This window comes from Crocodylus porosus, unplaced genomic scaffold (genome assembly GCF_001723895.1).
Source record: "Crocodylus porosus isolate Cpor-Errol unplaced genomic scaffold, CroPor_comp1, whole genome shotgun sequence".
NCBI lineage: Eukaryota > Metazoa > Chordata > Crocodylia > Crocodylidae > Crocodylus > Crocodylus porosus.
Genome location: NW_017728915.1, coordinates 5,673,275 through 5,698,485, shown reverse-complemented (window position 1 = coordinate 5,698,485; position 25,211 = coordinate 5,673,275). Strand labels below are relative to the sequence as shown.

Genomic DNA, 25,211 nt, shown 5'->3' with positions numbered 1-25,211 from the left:
AAGGGAGACACAAAGAGAGCAGGGGTTACAGAGACCCCCACATACAGGGAAAGGGGGCAGAGGCAGGAGCAGGCACCAGAAACGGACAAGGGCAAGCACCGGCATCCCAGCCGGGCACTTGAAGCACTGTTGGAAGAGAGCTCACAGTGCCAGAATCCCAGCAGGCGTGGGTGGATACAACAGTTCCAGAGCACCGACTGGGAACTGCTGGGAACAGCTCCTTGCATGACAAGTGAGAGGCAAAGCTAACACATCCAGAGGAGTGTTCTGGACTGCCACGGACAGAGAGGGTCTCAGATGTTGTGCCTAAAGCCTCTAAGGGGAGACCAGAGAAATCTAAGGGTTGGAAATGGAAGGACAGAGGAGATTGGCATGATATTGTACATAATCGCAGCAGTTGGCCTACAGCTGGTTTTGCAATGGGATCCTGTACACTTGCTAAGTTCTTGCTAGCCTGATTGTGCAGCTCAGGGTGGAATTTCACCCAGGCAGCAGACGGATGGACGCCGCCTGTTGGAAGCTCTATTTTGCTGTGTAGGCACAGGGAGGGCTCATCCCATTGCATGTGTCTGGGACCATCTGACAGAAGGCGAACAGCCTCCATCTGTTTCTCTGAGACATTAAGGCCAAGATTTTCAAACCCTAAGGCCTAGCACTTGGCTCCTATTTCTATTTTTAGGCACCGAGTCACTGCTTTGCACTTCAAATGCATGGAACACTCTGCCTGCTGAACAAGGACTTCATTGAGTGCTCTTCATGTTGCTGGGTCAGAGCCCCAGGGAGGACCCCAATCCCCAGCTCTCTGGATGCCCATCACAATGTGAAGAGACTTAATGTCACCTCCTTCATCCTTGGGGAAGGCATGGCTGAGGCTGGCAGACTTGTGTCCCTTGGGCCCATTGCACTTACTTGGTGAATTGCCTCAGTTTGGCCTCGATGCTGCGGTGTCGCATGCACATGCGGGTCAGTGCAGAGCCAATGTCCCTTGTGGCCCCTGGAGGGAGACAAAATCCTTGTTACGGCAAAGTGCCACACACTGAGAGCCTCTTCACTGAACTGGAATGCCAGCCCCTTTACCTGGGCACTAGCCCCTCCCCATCTGTGCAAAGCAAAAACTATGTACTAAAGGCAAAGTGCTATGACCACAATCCATTCCTGTTGGGATCCACTAATCCAATACAGGATTTCCCTGAGGTTGCACCAAGCAAGACACATTCAAAGCCAAGTATGTCAGAATCAGCTGGGAATCATGCTGTGGAGCATTAAACACCCAGAGCTGGATTTCTTTGAGCAGTTGACATGGAAGAGATGACTATTTCTGTGCCCAAGTGAGAACATGCTGGGTGCACCCCCTGCTTTGCTGCATCTATGTATAGTATCGTGTGTAAAGTAAATAACAATGCAGCAGGGAGATGTAGGCCTTGTGGGGTTTGTAAGGACTGAAGCTATGGATCAAGCCTGTTGTCAGGGCTGGCAGCCCCCTGAATCCAAAATCCAGCCTGTTTTCCTGGTATCCTCAACTGGAAATGATCCTGAGATCTGCAGCAGCGGTTACTATGACATTGAGGGCCCAGGGAGCAGAGGGCTCAGCAGGCTAGAGGGGCATCCCATCTGCTGAGCATTCACTTCTGTCTGTTATAAGCTGGTCAGTATAAACCTTCTCATTTAGTCAAACACGGCTGATCATACCTGAAGCCAAATCACTGACTGTGAGGGAACTAAGAATCCCCCAGAGCTCCCAAAACCCCTGGAGAGTTGAGAGCTAAATGCATCCCTACGGCAACCCCACCAAGGTCACTGGTGTCACAGAGACAGATGGTTTTACCCCAAGGATGGATTTAACCCAGACAGTCTACTTTACTAGCCAAGTCTAAACTGCTATTATGCTTCAGGCTGCTTTTTCCCAGCTTTTCTTCACCAGGGAGTACTGCTCACCACTGGCCACCAGAGGACAGCCTGAAGCCAAGAATAGCTAGAGGTGGGCTGATCCTTGGTCAGCATCCCCAATTCCAGGCAGAGAGAGACCATGAGAAAAGGAGTGAGGGGAAGACCAATATGCCACACAGGCTGATTGGCAGAGACTGATGGGGAGAGGAAGACTGCCTAATCCCCCCTGGGCCATGCCACAGATCTCTTGCTTGGGAGAGAGCTCAGAGAATGTCCTCCCAGAGCAACCTGATCCAAGGTTTCTTTCTATCCCACCCCAGCAGCTGAGAGTTGATCAAATGGGGTGGGGGGCAGGGGTCCTGTAGGGAGAGGTCCCAGCTCAGGCTTAAGGATGGAAGGGATCCTGAGGTCAAGGGGCATAACCTTCTGGCCATGGACATGGGTGGGAGAGCTGAGTACTAGGAGGGTGGGTCTCAGTTTAGGCCAGTGGGCTGATGCTGTTATACCCAGAAGGGGGCATTGCTGGGGTCTGACTCAAACTTTTGAGACCTTGTGAATGTGTTGCTTAGGGGCTAAGACAACAGGATCTGGGAAGCACATTTATGCCAGCTGCCCACAAACTTCAGACTCCATCCATAGCCACGCACTGCCCCTGAGCTCAATCTTGTTCCAAAATTCAGCTTCAAAGGGGAACTGGAAGCAAGGTAGGGCACAGCCCATCTTCCTGTCCCACTCAGGATGAGAATTTGCCCTGTGCTATATTTCTCCTTTTTCCCCTTCACTGTGTCAGCCTGGCCCTCAGGGGTCTCATCCCATCAGCATCTTCCCTCACACCCTCCCTCCTCCTGCTCCTTTGCATCATACATAGTTCTGTTTTCACCCTTTTAAACCCTTCTTCCAATTAGTGCCAGCTTGCAACCTCATGCACCCTTCAGCTCTTCAAGGACTCTGCTCCTTCTGTCCATCATTCTGGCCCACAAGCCTAGGCCCCAGGACTTCACTGTCAGCACTGAGCTGTACCAACTCAGACCACATAGCTGAAGCAAGGAACAGATACAGATCCTTACGCTCCTGCAGCTCCCTTCACTGGACCACTGTAGCGTCAGCTGAAGAATTCTCATTCCACCTAGCAGAAGACAGCATCAGCCCAACTCCTCTGCCATACACCACATCTTGGTAGCATATTATAATCTTCAACCCTCCAACAAAGTGTGTCCCTAACAAAACACGCAGCTTGTGCTTTTTCAACAGCCCTTTCCCTGCTCCTGCCCTATACTACAAGCTGTTAAAGCTGTGGGCCTGTTCGTAAGGTGCTGTGTCCGCTCATCACGCTGAATAATAATCCTGCCAGCCTAACACATGCTCTTCTCTAACTCCCCATTCCCAGAGCTGCCTACCTTTCCCCAGGGAGTGCACCTGGAACAACAAGCTAACATGCATCAAGGCCATTTGGGTGCAAAGGCTAATCAGTATAACCCTTCTGTCTTGGAAGTGCTTTTTGCCCATCAGCTGCTTGGGACCAGTGATTCAGCTGTCACATTTCTGCAGGCAGGGAGAGCTGTATGTGTGTGTGTGTTTTGAAGGACAGGGGACATCTTGTCAAGCTGCAACATGAGGTTTGACAATGAGATGCAATGTATGGATCTAGCAAAGGACTAGGAAAAACTCAGAGAAAGAGAATACAGGGGGAGGTAACCTCCTGGACACAAAACTCACAAGCTGTTTAGATCCCTGGAAGAGACAATTTGGGCGTGGGTGGGATTTCTCTGGCTTATCCCTTTACTCATAACTCATGGCTCAAGGCTGGTTCTGTTACTCTGGAGCTCTGAGCTGCAGACAGCAAATGCAAATCCCTCACATGTCTGGGGAGAGTCCTGATGCTTCCTCTCCCACAACAGGCATCTACCACTTGGACTGAAAGAGAGCGCCTCTTGGCTGCAGTACTAATAGGCCCCATATGTTCCCTGTGACTCAGATACCAGGACAGGATCACTCCTGCTTCCAGATGGGGTATGTTATTCATTTGCATTATGACAGCAGCTGGGGCCTCATTGTGCCAGGCACCATGCACACATCATAAGGCAGATTCCTTGCCCTGACAGGCTCACCGTCCAAACAGGTGGGGTGGGTGTAGGGGAAATGCCTCCTGTCTTTTGGTATTTCCTAGTAGCCTCTTAAAAGCAGGCAAAGCTTGCTCAGATTCTCCACTGGGTCTTATGGAGGGGTGGTGGGGGGAGGAACAATATGTCTCCTCATTGCCACCTTTGGGCAATGGCTGTGTGTGTGCGCATGCATGCGAGATGACTATCATCCTGGGTTCACACACTGGGAACCCTCAGAGCCAGGAAGAGGAGTTGGTAAGAGGAAAAAGATAATACTTCCTAGCTAGGCCTGGGTCCCTCATGTCCTCTGTGAACTGGATACAAAGACCTGTAACCCAAATGGGTAGTGGGTTACCACATGCAAACTTCTGTTCCTGAAGACCCCACCAGCCCAATCAGCACAAGCAAGGCCATGGTTACTGTTGGGGTGCAGAAGATCCCTGCTGAAGTCACCAGTGAATGTTTGGATTTAAATGCAGGATAGGTGTGAAAAAGTCTATCACAACTTACTATGTCCCCAAAGGGGACTTTGAAAAACAAGGCATGGGTGTTCTGCAGTGTAACATGGGCTGTTGTTCTACCTCTGGAGGGATGAAGCACTAGGTGTGGCTAGTGCTTAGATGAATCTTTGGGGAATACCTCAGTGCTGCCCAAAGGGAATTTGGTAAATCCCTGGGTGAAGCTGGGACTTTTACAATCGTTGTCCCCACAGAACAGATGGAGCTATCTGAGGATGTGTAACACTTGTAATCATATACATTCACTATAGATCCCTCTGTGCTGTTTTTAAGGGATTGGTGTCTATCCAGCTGTGCTGGCCACACTAGAGCTGGGATAATTATATTTTGCCTGACATGAACCCAGTGCAGACACAGCCTACCTCACAAAATTGTTGTGCAGTGCTTTCTGTTAAATGGCTGTCATGTTCCACCCCAGAAACAGCTGCATTCAGTACTTGATTTAATATCGGTAACTCCTCTCAATGGGAGCACAGTAGTTATGGAAAAAATACTATTTATTTTTCCTGTCCATCTCCTCCAGGTCAAACATAGAGCCCCTCTTACCATCTGTAGTTTATCAAACTGTTTAGACAGCAACTCCCCGAGCTTCGCAGAATATTGTCTAGTGTCTGCCAACTTCTCCTTATTTTCAACTCTGCATGCATTAAGTGCTCCCCTAAAGCTCCTTTTCCAGGTACATAATTGCTAGGGTTCCCACAAGATCACAGGGGATTATGAAACAGACCCATACCAATGAGAAAGATCACTTTTCTTTAGCAACCCACAGTTTGGGATGAGAAGTGGGTCAAAGGATTGGTATGCAGGATAACAAATGGAAGGAGAGTTGTCTACAAATGGCCTCTCCACTAGGACATGGTCCACACCTGCTATGGCCTTGTTTCTACAAGGGGGGAAGGTGCCATTTTAGAAGCACATTAATAGATGCCCTTGGGTTAGCACATGAATGGCACATGCCCCCAGGGGCTGGGGGGGCACAGCTGCGGCGGCAGGAGCCCGGTGGTGTAGAGCTCCTGCAGATGCCGCCACTGCTGTTGGCAGTGGGGGGTGGGGAAGTGGCGAGCGCTGATAGGAGCCGCTGGCAGTGTCAGCAGTGGCTAGAGGCAATCAGGGATGCTGGCACAGGATGCCAAGTGGCAACCGCCTGCAGGAGCTGCCAAAAGTGTTGGAGGCACCTTTTTGCAAGGGGTGCACTGCCATGTGTAGGGGGTGCACGTGCACCCATGTGCACCCCCTACACATTGCCCCTGGGTTAGCATGTTGTTGAGCAGAACTTTACCCAAGGAATACATGGACAGGCCTGCTAAAAAATTGCTGGCTAGCAGTGGTTAATCCCACCAAGAGTTAGGCAACACCAACAAGGCAGCATGAGCAGCTTAGCATCCTTCAGGGGGAAGCCACTGGAGAGACAGAGACCATCCAGGGAGCAACCTCAGGTTATGAATTTGAGCCATGAATCATATGGGAGAAATTGAGCAAATGCTCTTTTCCCACCTCCCCAGAGGGGGGCTCTGGGATGTGGACACAGCAGGGTCCCATTAGCTAGGTCTGACTGGAGGATCTCTCTGGTCATAAATTTCCTCAACTGGTGAAGGAAGTTCCAGCTGCTGCTGTTGGCCATTTCCTATTGTGTCAGCATTTTGAAGAGTTCACTGTTGGTAAGTGATGGGCCCCATGCTGGCGGTAGCACGATTCGCCCATATTAGCAAGGGTCTGTTTGGAGTTCAGGGCTGCTGGAGAAGGGGGGAAGGACAGGGAGACAGGAGCTCTGATTGACTCTGCTGGGCCTTGAGGGCCGCTGGTTTGGCTCAGGGAACTGGCCACAGTCACCACAAGGGCTTGTCTGTTTGCTTTAAAAATACAAATAGAAGCCTCATCCCAGCAGACGGGGAGTAGATGCAGGATGCCAGGGTGGCAGACGTCGGGTCCATTTCTGGGAAAGAGAGGGCTGCAGGGAGTGCAAGAAGGAGGGGGCAGGGATAGGGAATGGGAGTGAAAGGCAGGGAGAAGGCAGAAGAGTAGCAGGAAGGGAGCACAGGAAATAGAGGGAGTCGTCCTGGGTTCTCTACCTGTCTTTGACATCTTGCTGCACAGTGCCTCAGTCTCTACATCTGCCTCATGAGGTCAACAGTCACAACTGCACAGGGGCCCAAGGAGGCAACTTTACCCCATTAGACCCCCTGTAGAAAGCAAAGCGTAATTTCCTCACCTTCCACATCTGTTGGCTCCTGCCCTCCCCTCCCCTCCCCGCCACTGGATGAGACCCATTTCTGCCCTGAGAACCTAAGGGGACACCCCTCCCCCTAAGGGTTGCTCTGCCCCTTCTCTTTTGCTAAGGTGGTCAGCTGGTCACCCCTGTCCCTGCAGGCCCTGGCCCCAGCAGCACCTGCTGGGCAGCTGCACCGAGGGGGAAGGCTGGGTTAACTCATTTCCTTGTGAGCTCATCGAGACAGGCGGCCGCCTCAGCTCCAAAGCCATTTAGAGAAAGAATTCATTTCCGCTGGCTCTCCCCTCCCCACCTCCCTGAGCTGACCAAGAGCATTTCCTCTCCCAGCTGCTCATAACTGAGCTTCCCTCACATTAACCCCCACAGCTCCCTCTTGCCTACACTATCCTCTCTGTGCAAGGACATAAGGAAGGGAGCTATCCCAGAATCCCCTCTGTCCCACGTCAGACTAGGGGAGAACTATCCCCAAACTCTCTCAGTTCACATCACTTGAAAGGGGCCTAGAGCAGAGTCCCCCCCAGTTCACACCAGGTGGGACGAGGCCCCAAATTCTCCCTGCTCTACTCTGGGCAGGGCTGAGCCATCCCAGAGTTCACTCCATCCCACCAAAGGAGGGAGAAGTATCTCTCAGAGTCCCTTGTCTCACTTTTCCTGGATCATTTCCCCCAGTTTCCCTGTTGTTCCATCTCTTCTGTAGTTGAGGTTCATGCCTGGCATGCTGAAGGTCCAACGTCAGCTCCTATCTCCGGCCCAAACAGAAGTCTGTACCACTCCCCAGTCTGGTTAGTGCAGCACTGCTAAGAGGCAGAGCACATTAACATGGGTGTAATGTGGTGATAGCCATGTGAATGTGGTGATAGAGCCTGGGAATACCAAATCCAGGCCAAAAGTCCCATTTCAGCGATGGAGTCCCTGAGAAATGCTCTGAAATTCAGGAGCATCCTGTAAAACTCAAAACAGTTGGTTGCTTTACCCAGAGAGGTTGCGACAGGGAAGGAGCCTGAGTGGAGGGGAGGGTGCACAGGCCTATAAAAGCTCCTTAGCCAGTAGGGATAGGGATTCAAAGCGATGTGTGGGTGCCAGAGCCAGGCATCTCTATAGCACATGCTGCTGTGGAGAGTCTGGGTAATTCAAAGCTATAGAGCTGCTCAGAGGCAGCTCACAAAAAGCTGCTAACCACAAAGAGCAGCCCCAAATAAAGACATAACAATGGCTTAAACCTGGTTTCACTCCCCCTGCTCTGGGCTGGGTCTGCTGGAAGGGCAGCATGGATCTTAGCCTCTGCGTTTATATTGTGCACATGCTAAAACACAGGAGAGTGCAAGCAATGCCTTCCAGGAGCTGGGAACCAGCATCCCCCAGGACCCACACTTAGCAGGACAATTGCTCTTGGAAAACATTTTAAATGTTGCTACATTGTGCACAGATCACACCAATATGTGCCCAGGTGGGCCATTTTAACAGCAGGAAGCTAGAGACGTAAAGGGACTTATTCCCCTACCTCGCAGCTGTACCAGAAAAATGAAGCAGGCTAGTTTGGGAAGATGACAGAGTGCTAATTTGCTCTCAGATCCTCTGTCCAGTACATTGTGCTTTGACTTCAACAGTCCAGTACCCATTCAAAAATCAGGCCTCGCAATTTATTAGATCAGGTTAGCAGTTATGAGATTTTAAAATATAATTGGCTTCTATTTGTCTTTTAAATGAAAGGTGAGAGCCTCCCCTAATCACATGAAACCAGAAGCAGAGGCTTTAAGGGAAAAAAGACACCAAACACTATAAATGTCATAACAAAAATGACTGGAGATGACTGATGTGGTGCTCCCAAGAAATTCTAATGACTAAAAATGACCACTGTTCAGACAAGGATCCTTTGAAGTGGAAGATTTGAAGAAATAATGCAGCCGACACCCTCTCCCCAGCAAGAAAAAACACTGCTGGGTTGTAAGTCTGGATGGCAGCAGACTGTCCGGTGCTGTATTTTTCCTCAACTTCCCCCAGCTACTCTGGCTTCCTCAGAGCCCAGCTTAATAAGAATTACCGAAGGTCTTCTCTGACTCAGGAGATGCTCTCTGGCTTTGCAATGCAGCATGTGGAACAAGAGCTGTCAGGAAGTGAAGTACAGTCACAGAGATTATTCTATATGCAAGGAAATAAGCTCCAAAAGGTCTGTCCTGAATGGCTGTCTGCCTGAGTATGAGCAGCTGCAATCCTTTAGCTGAGCTGAATAGCTTGAAACTGTTTTTTTATGTTTAAAAATAACCACGGTTTATTTCTAGGGTGACCACGGAAAGCAAAACCTTTCTTTGCCTTATATGGTGGGTGGAAAGCTGTGAGGGGCTGGCTCACGGGGGTCAGGGAGGTGAGCAGAATTTGTGGTAGCAGATCAGAAGTGAAGGCTACACAATAAAGCTGCTTACTCCACCCTCTATTTTCTCTTTTTTGTCCTCCACCCGCGCCCATTTCCTCCACCTCATTTTCAGAAAACCACACTCAGCTTTGGTCCTGCATTTACTGACAAACATGGGTAATGTGCTTTCAGTGGGACTTTGCATGTCTAAGTCACTTGTACCCGTAAGCCTACAGGATCATCAGTGCCTGCAGGATCAGCTCTTCATGCTTTTATTACATTTTACTGGATCTTCCCTGTGCCCCACTGGGACCTTCCTGTGATGTACTGTGCAGGGGAAGATGGGAGAATACTAGCTTCCAGTTTGGCTGAGCAGCCACCTGGGCAGTCCTGACTGCAGACCTTAAGATGGCAGCCAAGTCTAGAGCCTTAGACTCCCCCTGGATGTGATTTTGTGGTATGCAGCAGGCCTGGCTCAAGATAGCCGGCCACTAGGGCTGTGCAAAGCTTCAGTTTGCAATTCAATTTGGAGAAGATTTGGCCTGATTTGGAGGCTGAATCTTCGAATCAAATCGCTCAAAGCTTTAAACTTTCCGAATTGATTTGGAGCTTCCGAATCAATTCTGAAAAGATTTGGTGATTTGGAAGGCAGTCTTTGAGGGGAAACAGAAACTTAGAAGCAGGGGAAGCAGGGGGCGGGGAGGGGGAGCAGGGAGGAAAGGACTGATATCTCTAGCTGGCCAGTGAGTGTGATTTCTCCCCGAGTCCTCTTCCAATCACGGTGTCTGGGGGAGGGACATAAAAACAGCACAAAAGCCTTTGTCTGCAGGTTTTCTGTGTCTTTCGTGAGCTGATTCTGAGCAACAGCGTCAGAACGGTACTGGACTGGCTTGGCTTCCTAGTCAGTTGCCTGCTCCTTTTTGTTCTTAGAAAGGACTGGATAGGATATAGCTTAGCTTAGCTTAGAATCTCTCTACTCTACTTATCCAATTCATTTCTTTCAGTTTATATTTGTTCTCTTTTACTTTTAAAAAAGAAAGCTCAGTATTTTCCCTGGCAGTGTGATCCATCACTGCAGGGAAGCACATTACACACACTCACACACATCATAGAAGAAGTCAGATATTCATAGAAGAAGAAGAAGAGATTCAGATTATATATAGTTATTAGTTATTAATATTATTATAGTTAGTTTATATACAGACTAAAGACAACACACAAGAAGTCAGATAGAGATTCAGATTGAGATTAACACATACAACACAGAACTCAAGAGTCTTAGAAGGAGAAGTCAGTCACACATCACAGAAGAACAACACAAACCATACAGTTATTCATAATCAATAATCATCAGCAAACTGTAGTCCACTACACACAACACAAAGCAAACAAATCACACAACCCAGAAGGAGTCAGACACACACCTTTTGCAGCACAGGAAAGATTAATATGAAGTGTGCTGGAAAGGCAGGTGCCAGGTCTTCTGGCAGGGGAGGGAGAGGGGCTACAGGGGGTAGGGGGAGAATTAGAGCTACAAGTTCTCCCCCTCACAAACATAGATGCATCCTCTTCCTGAGCAGCCATGAGGCTTCTGCTGCCAGTGGAAACAAGGAGGTGGGAGCAGTACCTGACATCCCTGCACCTGCACCACCTCCCCTAACTCCAGAAATAGGCACCAGCAGCAGAATGACTGTCTCCTCCACCCCAATTCCATATCCAAGTGTGAGCCTCCCGCTACCAAAGGAGGAGCTGGAGCTGGAACCAGGGACCTGAGCGCCCTGGCTAAAGCAATTCTGGGGAGCAAGGAGGAATCTGAATCTGAGTTTGTGCTCAACATCTTTCAAAGATCCCCTAGACTCAGGTCTCCTTCTCTGGAAAGCACTTCGGAGGAGGTTGAGGTTGAGGTTGAGGTTGTGGAGGCTCAGGCAAGTGGGTCAGCTGAGTCACCTCCTCCTGCTGTTGTGCCTCAGTCTGCTGAGGAGGGGGATAAGGTAGGATCCCCATCCTCAACCCAGAAGTGGGGGAGTAGCGTAGTGTAGGATCATTTTGAGGTGGCAGATGATCCCACGTCTGCTATCTGGCAGCACTGCCGAAGGCAGATCAGCCAGGACAAGGAGGTGAAACACTTCACCACCACGGCGATGCTGCTGCATCTCAGGAGGCAGCACACTCTTGCCTTTCTTCCTGCTGAGCCTGGCACCAGTGCAAATGTGCCCAAAGGGAAGTCCCCCACTCACTTCAAAGCCCATGTCCCCCCAAAGCAGAGGCAGGCCATCCTGGAGCAGTGGGGGACAGCTGCAGACTGGGGGGCGGGGGGGTGTTCCCAAGAGATGCCAACTTTTGGGTTGAAAAACCCTTTGTCAGGCTGAGGAAGCATCTGCCGTTGTATCGGCTGGTTCTGGATGGAAGGAATAGTAAAGAAGCCAGAGGCTGGCCTGGCATGCAATGCAAGCAAGAAAGCCAGTCAGTGAAAATGGAAATAAAGGCATCAGAGGGTGAGGGACAGGCTGGTAGTTGGGGGGAAGGGGGATGTAGCAGCGCAGGTAAAATTGCAGAGGTACCTGGGGAGTAAGATGTCTGGCAGGTTGTAGTGTCAGGATTCCACTTTATTGAGTCCATGAGTTTCTCTACCTAGGAGGCTGATGAAGTGAAGATCATAGGCCCAGCTGTGAACAGTGGTTTGTAAATTGTTCCGTCTCAGGATCAGGCCTGAGAGACTGGAGGCAAAGTGTTTTTTGGTAAGGACTGTGCCCCCACAGGTAGTTGGGTATTCTTGTCTTTGATAGATACTGGAGTGCAGTTTGTGGGGTACTGGAGATAGTTGGCAGGTTTTGTGTTCTGAGCTGTAGGAAGTTGGCTTCAGTTCTGGTGATGAGGTGAGGTGCTTGTTTGAATTTTTAAACCACTTTTCAGAGCTGGGCCTATGAACTGCACTTCTTCAGCCCCCTAGGTAGTAGGTACAGAAACTCATGGACTCAATATAGACAGTGGAGTTCTGGCACATGGCGACCTGCCGGACATCTGACACCCCAGGCACCTCTGCACTTTTACCTGCGCTGCTATATCACCCTTCCCCCAGCCTGTCCCTCACCCCCTGATGCCTCCATTTCCATTTTCATTGACTGGCTTTCTTGTCTGCATTGCGTGCCAGGCCAGCCTCTGGCTTCTTTACTATTCCTTCTATACGGGACCAGCAGACACACCAACTACAGGTGCTTCCTCAGCCTGACAAAGGATTTTCAAGACAAAAGCTTGCTAAAATACATTTCTCTAACTCTATAGTTGCCCTACTAAAAGGACACCAGACTGTCTTACCTGTTGTCATGTAAAGTGGTGGTCTAAGATGAGGCTGTAGGGGAGAAGGAGGCCTCATTGGGGCACACTACCATGTTGTGTAGAGGCCCCAGTGCCAGTGAGGGCGCACCTTAACACACACACACAATATCACCCACCCATGTCATGAGTTTTGCCTGTCAGCAGCCAGAGGTGCAGGGCCCCAGAACCCCCCTGCACCTATCTCCTTGAAAGCTGGCAGGCTTTGTGACCACAACAGGCCTGCAGTTTTCACCCTAAGACAGACACAGTCAGTTGCACAAGCAACCATGTCACGAGTTTTGCCTGTTAGCAGCTCGAGGCACAGGACCCCAGAACCCAGACTCCCCTGCACCGATCTCCTTGACAGCTGGCAGGCCTCATGGCTGCAGCGGGGCCTAGCTGGACTGCAGTTTTCACCCCCCTGTGCCTTAACACACACCCACTGTCATCCATGTCATGAGTTTTACTTGTCAGAAGCTTGAGGTGCAGTTTCCCAGAAACCCCTGCACCTATCTCCTTGAAACTTGGCAGGCTTTGTTGCCTCAGCAGGGGATACCATCCCTGTAGTTTTCACCCCACTGTAGCTTCACACACACACACACATGATATGAGTTTTTCTTGTCAGCAATTTGAAGTGTAGTTTCCCTGAAACCTCTGCAGCTATCTCCTTGAAACTTGGCAGGCCTGATGCCCTCAGCAGGGCCTACCATCCCAGTAAGTTTCATCCAAATCAGCCAAAAAGTGACAAAGTTATAGATATTTCATTGATTCCCCATTATACTCTGTGGCTGAATCTCCGAATGTCTCCAAATCGGTGCTGAATCTTCCAAAGCCAATTCGGCTGAATCAATGTGGAAAAGCGATCCGAATCTCCGAATTGAGTTGTGGGCCTCTGAATTGACCAAATCCAAATCTGAACTGAATAGTTCTCTAATCGCACAAGCCTGGTGCCCACTGGGAGGAGCAGAGAAGGCAGGAGGACAGCACTGCTGTATGGTAGCTGTGGGAATGGTACAAGCATGGTTGGACAGGCTGCTGGTTATGTCAGCTCTTATGGCTGAGGGTGCTGCAGAGGACATGGTGCACTGGTCTTTATAAACACAGAGGGCCAAACACTATTTTCTAAGAAATAAACAATATCTCAAGGCAGGCCTTGAAATCAGGGACCCATGGCTCCTCTCTTTACACATCAGTGCCAAGAGAAGATTCTCCTCTACACCACAAACACATACTAAGAACTGGAGCCAGCATGAGGCATGTTCCTCAGCACAGCTGCAGCACTGAGTCCCAGCAAGCAGCTCTGTGCTGACCTACAACAAGCCCTAGTGCATGGACCACTGGCTGTGAGCTGTACTGCCGTTTGGTGCTGCACGCTGCAGAATGACCCATAAAAACACTCAAGATGGTCCTGGATATTTACACCAGGGAATGCCCTGGTCCCCAGAGAAGGCCTGAATTTGGCAGGTGTATGGGGGGCCAGTGTATTTTGTGTGGTGCCTCAAGGGGCAGGCAGCATCTGCCCCAAAGCATCTGTACTCCATTCCCAGAGGGGCACAGCAGGGACAGTAGGGAGGGGAATTGATGAGGTTTTACAGGCATTTGCTTGGCCGGGGGGATAGGCAACATAACATACAGGCCTGGGGAAATCTGCTAAGGGAAGCATTGCCTTGCTGCTGCATCTTATGGCCTGACTTCTCACTATACAGCTGCACCTCCCTTGGGAGCTCTTTCAGAGGCCAAGTCCAGGAGAGGTGCATGGCAGTGGCCTTGACATTGTTCTTGAAAGGGCAGAGGCTTTACAGGGATGGATGCTGCCAGCCACTCTCCACCTTGCTGCTGCTGCTGTGAGAGCACAGTATTTGTGCTGAGGAAGCTGAACCCCCTACGGAAGGTGGGAGAAGGGATGGGATCATAAGAATGCTGCAAGCAGCGTGGAAACTTGGGCAACTTGAAGGAAAAGATGTTTTTAGTTGAATGATTTAAAGCTCCGAGGATTTGGTTTTCCACTTGCTCACACTGGTATAAATCAGGAGCGACCATGCTGAAGTAGCACACCGATACAATGAGAGTCACTAAGGCTAGAAACAGAATCAGCTGTGTTGGAACATGTCCCATCAAGCCCCAGTTCCCATACTGCCCAGTGCCTCCTGGGGGCAGTCTCTAAGCAGGGTTCCTCATTTAAGAAGTACCAGGGAGATTCCTGAGATATGCTGCCGTAAGTGAGGAACTCAAGAGCTTTACCTGATTAAGGAGATGTCCCTGGGAGATCCTGGGGGTGTCTGTATAAATGAACCCCCTTCCCCCCCCCACTTTTCCTATTTAACAATATGTGCCCCAAGGGGCATCTCTGTAAGTGGGGAAATCAAGGAAGGCACTCCAGGAACCTGAAAACCTTGATTCGGCCTGGGAATTCCCCAGGGTGCTCAGGATCAGAGCCCTAAACCCTCCAGAGCAGCTGCCCTGGGTGGCTGGAGAGTATGGGGAGCTCCTGCTGCCCATGCTCTTCTGCCCCAAGCAAACAGACATCCACCACAAGAAAGTAGCACAATCTGTTATTACCGTTGTCCTTGCTGCAAATTTGAGGCATTTGTGGTGTGACAAAGGGAATGCATGTCTGTTTGTTTTGCCTTTGTGCTGCCATAAAAAATGTTATAGCAGCACAAAGGCACAGAAAAGTGATGCCTGTTTCCACACTAAGAAAACTCGGGCCCTTTGTTTGCAGTTTGCTTTTGTTAACATACATTTAACTCCAACAGCAAACAAACACTTGAAAGAAAGGTCCTCTTTGTCACAGATTCTCAGCTCAGGGAAACAAGTCAGAAAACACATGCGGGAGAACATTCAGGGGTTTCTTCTGGAAAAAACAGACGGTCATTCCTGAGATTTCTGAGGTAAAAAACAAGCAGTGTTCAATGTCACGCTCAGAGCTGTTCTACAAACTGGTCTTAAACCACTCTCAACAGATCCAAACGCCCGGGAACTTTCAGGGTGACTGAAATCCAGGCCTAAATTCAAATGACTGCAAATGGACCCTCTCTTTATGGGGAGCAGAACCAACCCCCAAACTGTGAGGTATCCACAATCTGCAGCTTGGCCTTCTTGTTTCTGAAAGCAAGTGTCCAAGGCCAGTGCTGAGCTGGTGGGGAGAGTATGGGGCTACAGGAATGTTTGCTTATGCTGTAAAGCTGTTTGGAAGTAAGCACCAAGTTATCAGAACTGGGCTGAAGGACGGTGTGCCCCCACTAAACGGCCTAGTTGCGAGAGGTAAGAAAGGCTTGTCTGGCAGCTGATACAGGGAGAGAGGAGTGAAGGGGATGGTGAAATGCCAAGAGGCAGAGAGAATCCGCTTCAGTTGCCAGAAGCCGACAGGAACACCAGCTGGCCAGCCTCAGTGCAAGATAAGCAGTGGGTGGAAAGGATGGCTTGAGCTGCAACACTGAGGCGCCAGGGTCTGATCCTGACCCTCTGTCTCAGACTGCTGCTGCTCCAAACATGGGGAATTTATGTTAGCGTGGCACTGAGTATCATAGTGTGATGACAGAGAGGAGCAAGGCCTAGTGGGGTTAGGAACTCCTGTCTCCTTGCTGGCTCTGACTTGCTGTAGGGCCTTGGGTGAGTCATGCTGACTTTTCTGTGGCTCAGTTTCCACATCTAATGATGGAAGAAAACACTGACCTTGGAGGACAAAGCAAAGACCTTGAAGAAGAAAACATCTGGTCTTGTGGAGCTTTTTATAAGTGGCCCGAAAAAAGTTAGGCTTATTTTTCTTCAGCACTAGAAATTAAGTTCCTCTCTAAGCTGATTTCTACACTGAATGGCACACTAGAACCAGTGACATCACCAGCCAGGAGAGTGAAAGGCAAGCCACTGAGAGGAAACGGTGTTTTTAATAGGGGTGCACCGATACATTGGTCCAATATTGGATCAGCACTGATATAAAGAAAACTGTCTGTATCAGAAATTGGCCTGATATGGCCAAAAATTTGGCTGATAGATGGCCTGTGCATGCACGCAGCTGCAGCGCTGCACATAGGTGGCAAGGAGCAGTGTCCAGAAGCTTGGAGAGCTGCATGTAGCTGGTCAGTCTATGGTGGTGGAAAGGAAGGGGTGTGGGAGGGCAGATGAAGGCACCCACAGTGGGGGAGGGTGTGGGACTGGGGTTGGGGCAGGCTGTAGCACCCCCACACCTCCTCCCAGTGTCACCACTGCCTGCCCCAAACACAGCCCAGTCCAGCCCCTCACCGGAAAGAGCCCAGTGCAGCCCCAACCCCAGGCCCAGCCTGCAGTGGCAGCTGCCCTGACCTGTGCAGATCCAGAGGGCACCTCCCACCCGTGCCCTCCTTGGGTGTGTGCAGCAGCAGGAGCCACCCCCCTAGTTGAGCTGCTTGCAGCTGCACCCTATGCCCCACCCCACCCTGCTCCAGCTGGGCAGCACTTGCCCCAGCTCCACTCCCTCTCACCCTCACCACAGGGGCCTCATTCTGCCCTCTCCTCATGCCCCTTTCCTCCCCCCTCCCCTTCCACCACAACAGACTTACCAGTTGGACTCCACTCTTCAAGCTGCCTGGGCCGGTATCAGAAATCAGATCAGTATTGGCTGATATGCCTCCTTAAAAATTAGTTATTGATATCAGCCCCAAAAATCTCTACTGGGGCAACCCTAGCTTTTAAGTCTAATTCTTATCTTTTTAGTCTAATGTTTTAAAGCTGTCAGAATGTGGTTCCGCTCTTACTCATGCTGATGTAATTCAGGAATGACTACACTGAAGTCAATGAAATAACATGGGGTAAAATGGGTATCATCACTAAGGGAAAACTCAGGCTATTTGTTTTTCATTTGTTTTTGTTAATTCATACATTCATAGATGCTAGGGTGGGAAGGGACTTTGTCAGATCATCAAGTCTGACCCCCTTCCTGGGCAGGAAAGAGTGCTGGGGTCAAATGACCCCAGCCAGATGCCTATCCAGCCTTGTCTTAGAGACCCCCAAGGTAGGAGAGAGTACCACCTCCCTTGGAAGCCCATTCCAAAATTTGGCCACCCTTATCATGAAGAAGTTTTTCTTGATATCTAGCCTAAATCTGCTCTCTGTCAATTTGTGACCATTGTTCCTTGTTACCTCAAGAAGTGCCCTGGTGAACAGACCATCTCCGATCCCTTCCTGCATCCCCCGAATGAATTTGTAGGCAGCCACAAGATCACCTCTCAGCTTCCTATTGCAGAGGCTGAAGAGGTCCAGGTCCCTCAGTCTCTCCTCATAAGGCTTGTCCTGTAAGCCCATAACCATAGGAGTGGCCTTCCTCTGGACCCTCTCGAGTTTATCAACATCCTTCTGGAAGTGCAGCACCCAAAACTAGACACAGTACACCACCTGTGGTCTGACCAATGCCACACAGGGGGGAAGTATTACCTCCCTGATTCTATTTGTCATGCATCTGCTAATGCATGATAAAGTGCAGTTAGCTTTGCTGATGATTTCATCACATTCACGACTCATGTTCTTCTTGGGGTCCACAATGCCTCCGAGATCTTTTTCCACTTCTGTGCTACTAAGAGATTCACTTCCCAGCCTGTAGGTGTGCTGAATATTTTTGAACCATAGGTGCAGCACTCTGCACTTGTCCCTGTTGAACTGCATCCTATTGTGTACTGCCCACTTTTCTAACCTGTCCAGGTCTGCCTGCAATTATTTCCTACCCTCAGGAGTGTGCACTTCCCCCCACAATTTAGTATTGTCTGCAAACTTAGACAGAGTACACTTCACACACATGTCCAAGTCACTGATGAAGATATTCAAGAGTACAGGTTCAAGGACCGAACCCTGCAGTACCAAACTACCCACATCCTTCCAGGTCGATACCGACCCATCTATTACCATTCTCTGGGTGCGAGCACTAAGCCAATTTGCCACCCGCCAGACTGTGTAAACATCTATGTCACAGCCTCTTAATTTATTTATGAGAATGGGATGAGATACCATATCGAAGGCATTGCTAAAATCCAAAAAAAGGACATCCAACTCTACTCCCGTGTCTAAGCATTTTGCAATCCTGTCATAAAATGAAACCAGACTGGTCAGGCATGATCTACCTGCTATGAATTCATAGTGGTTTCCCTGCTGCATTATTTTTCCCGCTGGACTCCCACAAATATGATCCTTCATAATCTTTTAAAAGACTTTTCCAAGGATGGAGGTGAGACTGACTGGCCTATAATTACATCAAAAGCCTGATGACCTGAAAGGATTTTCATCAGGGCTCTTAGTGCTTTACCAATCTCCTTGTCCTCTAGGAGAGGACACCGACTTCAGCCACGTCCTGCCTTTGACCAACTTGGTCTCCATTCAAACTGCTCTGTTCCTAGGCAAGTCGCAATATTAAGACATGGTTTCCATATCAATTCTACAGTAAAATGGCTGTAAAAATCAATCTGTGATATGGGGCTTGTCCTGAAGGCCCTTATATCCTTGATTCAGATGAGGGAAGCATATGCTGTCACATCATGAACCTCAATGACCTTTCTCTGAATGGTGACCTGGCATGGTTTGGGGCTCCAGTTGTCGGCCAGGATGTAGGCTTCTTTCACAACTGATTCTACAGTAGATATTCGTTTTATCCTCTGCTCCATATACTTCCTCTATATCAATTTATATCATCTGACCCCAGAACTCTTTTCTGCCCACAGCTGGGGGTCGGACTTGATCCACTGAGGTCCCTTTCAACCCTAAAAATCTATGAAATCTATGAAATTTCAGAATACTGCAAGTGCACAGTGTGGGAAGGTGAATGCGTCTCCCTGGCCTTACTCAGAGCTCTCCTGCCATGACTTGAGATGGGAGAAATGAGTTATTCCCTGAATGAGGTGAGATTCCATTGACCAGGCAGAGAGTAGTTTAACAAGGTGTTACATTTATTGAGTTCTAGTTATGAAGTCTTAATTGGCCATGCTTATTGCTTGTTAGCAGGGAGGCAGTTTTTTCACTGCCCTGCCGAGCCTCTCGTGGTTTCCTCCCCTTACTTCCCTTTTCCAACATTTGTTCTCTGGGCTCCCCAGGCCTGTCTTTGTCCACCCTCATCGCCCGCAACCCCTTGAGTAAGTACCCTGCTGCTCACCGGTCAGCCACTGACCCACAGTCCCTCAGGCTTATGTGCTTCTGTTCTGCTCATCATCCACTGCGTATTCCTCTCTTCCTCCAAGTGCCCAGAGAATAAGGTTCTGTCCTTCACCACCTGCCTTTTAAGCATGGTGGCCGCTTTCATTTCCCTTATCTCCAACCTTTCTCTCCAAAATTGCAAGAAATGCATTCCAACTCCTCCAAGGGCTCTAAGCTTCCAGGTGCTCCTTGGAGACAAAAACTCAAACAGGTCCCTGCCCCATACAGGACAGAGACCGAAGTCTCTTGCTATCACCCCACGCTACTCACCCTAACAATTTGCCCGTACAGCTGTGTGTTATCCATACATAAACATGTGGCACACTCACAATTTGCATTGAGTCCAGTATTCAAATGAATAGCACAAAGAGGACATGGGGTCTGATTGCAAGCCTCTTTCCATCCTTCAGTTGATAAATGCCTGTGATTTTGAATGCAACTGCAGCTGCTTCAGGGATTCCAATGGCCTCAGAATTTAGTAACCCCAGAATTTAGTACAAAGACCTCTGCTGTGTAATTGAAGTCTTGATGAGGACAGAACACAGAAGGCCCTTTGCATACATACAGTAAACGAGTAGGAGAGAATAATGATTACACCTGTGCCAGATTCTCACAAGACTTAAAATTCAGTCGAGTAAAACAATCTTGCACAAATCTTAGGGGATGAATCATCTCCCATTGATGTCTCTGAGAGTCTTTCCACTGACTTCCATGGAATTAGATCAGACCCTTTAATTATATCGGATTTTCAGACCAAGTAAGTTTCTGATGTACATATAACACTGCAAATATGCAGCCAGTTCTGGGGAAGAGCGCAACAGCCACTCAGGGAGAACAAGGCACAAAAATGGGGGAATAAGGAATGGTGTGGGTTAAGCATGCTTAAACAAACTACTCCTTTAGAGTTGGACCACAGGGTCTTTGATACCCACATAACGCAGACATGAACTCGCATATGGTGGACAAAGTACAGCCAAATGCCCTGCACAGTGTAATGACGTTACGGATATTACGTACCCTTCCCAGACTTTCCCTGCTGTAAGCACATTTTATATGCAGTTACATATTTCAGGCATGTGCCAAACCAAGAAATTAACCCATTTCTAGGGACAGCATTACTTCTGAACCTGGTCTTCTCCCCAGCCCCCTACTACTCTCCTCCCTGCCACTCTTTATGCTGGGGATTCTTATTTCTGATCCAACCCAGGCCCAGCAGATGGTACCAGTAGAGCCTTGCACTGCTGCTGTAATGCCCTATCAGTGTTCACTAGATTCCATTATGCAACAGCAATAGAAGAGCAGAGACGATTGCTTCCTTGGGCCAACCCAGTATAGAGCCTTGGCACTCTTAATGATTGGCTTGATGTTACAGCTGGGAGGTGGTAGGGGAACAGGCAGACCAGGGGGCATGAATGGGTGCATTGCCTATATGGGAAACATGAACCCAGAAAGGACAAAACAGGGCTATTTCATTTTCCATTATTCAGGAACTGAAATACCCCAAGAAGCCCAGATCTTACGCAAATCTAGTATCACGTGTTAAGCATTAAAAATAACCAATGAAAACACCAACCGTGTTGCAAGCACCCAGGAGTAGGCATGTGTGCTGGGCAGGGAAACATCATTACATAAGAGTTCTCAAATCTCTTGAATACACAAGGAATCTCAGAGATCTCAGGTTCAGTGAGCAGGACTTTGACTTTTCAAGCACAGGCCCTGATCTTACGCCAAACTTTGTTCAACCATTGGAACCCACTTAACAGTTTTTTGCCTCTGACATGTGGCTCAGTTTCCATTTTGGGAGAAACCAGTATAAATCACGAATCAAGAAACAATGATTTTCTTTTCTTTTCTTTTTAACTTATTGGTATGTTTGACTTCAGTGCGTAGGAATCCTCTCATTCTTCCAGCCTTGGTAATAGTTCTTATATGCATACATGTTCAGGTATTTTTATCCACCGTATGAATAGCTGCATGACAACCCTTAGTAATACATTTGGTTCTGTCAGAAAGCATCCAAGCCTGTAAGCTAAGAAGGCGCAATTTCAGATCCCTAGGAACAGAAACGACCCTAGGCTGTACATGTGAGATGCTGATACTTGCACAGATAAAAACAGATCTGAAATTGAAACTCTGGTTTTACTGATAAAAATTTGCACTGGGAAAATAAAATTGGGACTTGAATTGGTATAAAGGTCTGAACAGCATGATTCATAAAAAAAACAACTGTGACATGAACCTTGACTGCTTTCTATCCCATGGAAACCAAACAACTGTAGAGAAGGGATAAACTGGAGTTGACAGAGGGGGAAGTTCACCATGTGAAAGGCTCCATCTTGTGACTCCAGAAGCATGGATTCTGTTCTTTTGTCACAGGCTGCCTTTGTAATAGCAGGAAACTTATCTTCAGCTTCTCTAGGCTTAGCAACCCAGCTGCATAGTAGGGATCATCCTGCTTCACCCCACAGGAATGCTGTGAGGATAAGCTCAATAATGAAGGACACAATTGGGTTTAGCAGACAGGGCGTCCAGGCACTCAGGTGCTATGCCTGCCTCTGCCCCTAATCTGCTGGGTGATGTTGAGCAAGTCAACTTGATCCAGACTGTCAAAGATATTTAACCTCCTAACTCCCATTGAGTTTGGTACCTCTTAGGCACTTGAATGTCCTTGACAATTTGGGCCTTCTCTTCTCTGTGCCTCTATTTCCCCACCTTCTTCTGCTCTGTCTACTTAGAGCGTCAGTGCCTTGGGATGGCAACTATTTCTCAGTGCATGTCTACCCAGCACATGGGGGTGTTCAAGCGGCACTGGAGTACAAATGCTACCAGGGTAAGATAATAGGATGAGGGTTTGGTCATACCAGCACCTGAGGGTGCTCAAGGAAAGCCACATGGCCTGCCTTGGCTGTGTTTAAGTTTTCATCTGAAGCCACTGGGGGATGGGGGCTTCTTTTCAACTTATACTTAACTTAAAGGTCCATCTCTCTATGGTTTTAAAGCAACCTGGATTTCCCAGAGCCTAGACTAGGAGTGGCCAACCCATGACAGGCAGCAGATTAGGAAGGGGACAGGCAGCATGGTGGCAGATAGGGCAGAGCGCAGAAAAGAGAGAAGTTCAGTCAGGGAGCACAGGGCAGGGAGCAGAAAGCAGAGCAGGAGATCAAGCAAAGTTATGGGATTGGAGTGGCACTCAGGGAGGGTAAGAAAAGGTTGGCACCCACTGGCCTTTTATCTTGGATGTCCTGAAAGAGGGCACAGCCTGCTAGCCCAGGGGCAGCTCACCATACTGTGCTTTAAGCAGGCTGGGTTCCTAGATTCTTTTTTGTGGGCTGACCTGCCACAGGGCGTCTGTGCCAGGATTTTCCAGTGAGAAGGAGCCTGCAGAGACTAATTCTAGCAAGCAGAAGCAGGAAAAGGTCCCCTTCCTCTAGTCCACCCCTTTCCCATAGGGCCCAGTTTGGCTTGTTTCCTAACATGAGGGAGTCTCCTGTACCACCTTCAGGATTTCCGCACATGAAAGGAGTTACGACAGCAGCTCCTCTCCCCTCCCTGGTGTTAGTGCCTAGGGGACAGGCCCTCAGCCCACAGAGGGCAGGCAGGGGAGGTTCACCGCAGTGCCAGAGCACAGCCCCTTGGGAATTCTAATCCATTTCTCCTGCCTTCTTCCAGCCACACACAAGTGCATACATATACAGACACACATACACCGGTGTAGAAATACACTCCCATGCAAGCACCAGCACACAGATGCTCCTAAGAAGATTTCTAATTAGGTGTTATACCTGGATTTCAGACACAGTGGTCATGCCTACACATTTATTAACGCACTGTAAATTTGATTTAGTGCTTGCTTAATGAAATGCTCACTAAATGTGCAGGAATTCATGCAATTGCATAGTAGCACTGGCGCATGGTATTTTTGTGATTCTTACTGCGCAGTAGCTTAATAACACTGCAATAGCATATTAGCATGGTTTTTGACCAGCACACTACTGCGCAGTGTTATTAGGTTACTGCGCAGTAAGTGTCTCATGTAGACGCACCCAGTCTCTCAGGGTTTGAGTCAAGTCACTGCAAGAGACCTCCGGAGACAGTGAGTCCCACCACCTGTTATCACAGGCAGCCATGCCAGTTCACAGCTGCCTGCACACTTGGGCAGCACACCCAGCTCTGCTGACAAGGAAAGGGCCTGCCTTGATTAAGGCTGCTGTGCTGGCCTGAAATCAAAGTCAGTTCTCTTGTGGGGCTGGCCAGAATTCTGCTTCTGAACCACAGCTGCTGTGCACGGATGGCCTATGTGATCTCAGACAAGTATTTTTATGCCTGAGATCCCTACCTGCAAACATAAGTAACAGCGCTGTCCTGCCTCCCAAGCATAAGTGAATATAAGTACATTGAAGACAGCAACACATTAAGATACTGCAGGGATGGGGATCAGGGACGTGCCTTAACATGCTGGCTCACAAGAACACGACTAATTATTGCATCAGAAATATCAAGCTCGTGCCTTGCTCTCCTGAGCCCGATCCCCTCCCACAGGCCCCAGGGAAGGAAATTTACCAGTTCTATCAAAATCAAAGACACAGGGATCTCTTGGAGTGACTGCATTATTCAGTCTCATAATTAAACCACTCTTATTTCTTCATGTCACTCAAGCTGCTGCAGAATTTCCATTCCATGAACCCAAGTGCCACAGAAGCCCGCAACCTTGCTGCAGACTTTTAGTCTTGACTGTTACAGAGCACAAGGGACCCTGATTCCATGCATGGGGGTTTACATGAGCCAGTTAGGGGTGCTGCCTTTTTTCTGGTATTGAATTTGGCATATGTAGATAGTAACTGCTCCAGGATATAATTATGTTTGCTTCTTCACATCATAGCACATGGATCTGTCTCACTAACAGAACCATGCATGTGCATCTCTACAGGGCACCAGGGGAAGCCAAATGCCATCCTCATCTCATAGTACTGCAGCAGGACAGTGTAACTGATGCGGATGCAGGATAGGGGGTTTCCATTGTACATTAAGACATTCTCATGGAAAATACATTTAGGGTGTTTGGGACAACCCTGTGCAAGAGTCTCATAGAAGGGAGAAGGACACTGTCTCCTTCTAGCCACTACAGACTAAACCCACCAGGTTGCTATAACTGTTCGCCTTCCTTGCTCTGCAAAGTGAAGTGAAATTCATTTTTAGCGTGCTGTCTCCTCCCCATCCTCCTTTGGGTGGCCAACAATGGGCTTGCCAGGGGCTGTGGGCCAAGGTTATTCGGGTTAACAATACATCAACACACAATCCTCTTCCAAACCTGAATCATCTATTCAGTATTTGGAACTGCCAGAAAAAGACTGCTTCCCAAACAGACCACATCCCTGGCGATTTCTGGAGCCTCTCAGCTACATTACAGTAGCAGAACTACTGCACATGCCTGACTCTAAGGTTCAGGTGTCAATCTCCTATTGGGTGGTGCTGTACAATAGATCTGCCCTGGGTTCAATGTTTGTAATATCACAGCTTCAAATGGCTCTATTAACCTACATGGGTCTTTAATGCTTGAGCTCCCTCTGTTTATTTAAATGTTCAGTATACTGGTGGTGAACAAGAGAGCACTCTATTTGCAGTGTGAAAGAAACCTTGTCTGTACCAAGATGACAATTCGA

The 25,211-nt window shown here is 48.8% G+C and overlaps 1 protein-coding gene across 6 annotated transcripts in view; it reads right to left on the bottom strand.

Annotated features, from left to right (window-relative positions):
• The window catches only part of MTSS1L (MTSS1L, I-BAR domain containing), a 103,474-nt gene that overhangs the window by 29,377 nt on the left and 48,886 nt on the right, over positions 1 to 25,211 (bottom strand). For all 6 annotated transcript variants that reach the window (XM_019535582.1, XM_019535585.1, XM_019535584.1 and 3 more), the window contains exon 4: positions 910 to 994. In XM_019535582.1, coding sequence (XP_019391127.1) covers positions 910 to 994 — 85 coding nt within the window. The remainder of the gene's footprint in view (positions 1 to 909; positions 995 to 25,211) is intronic.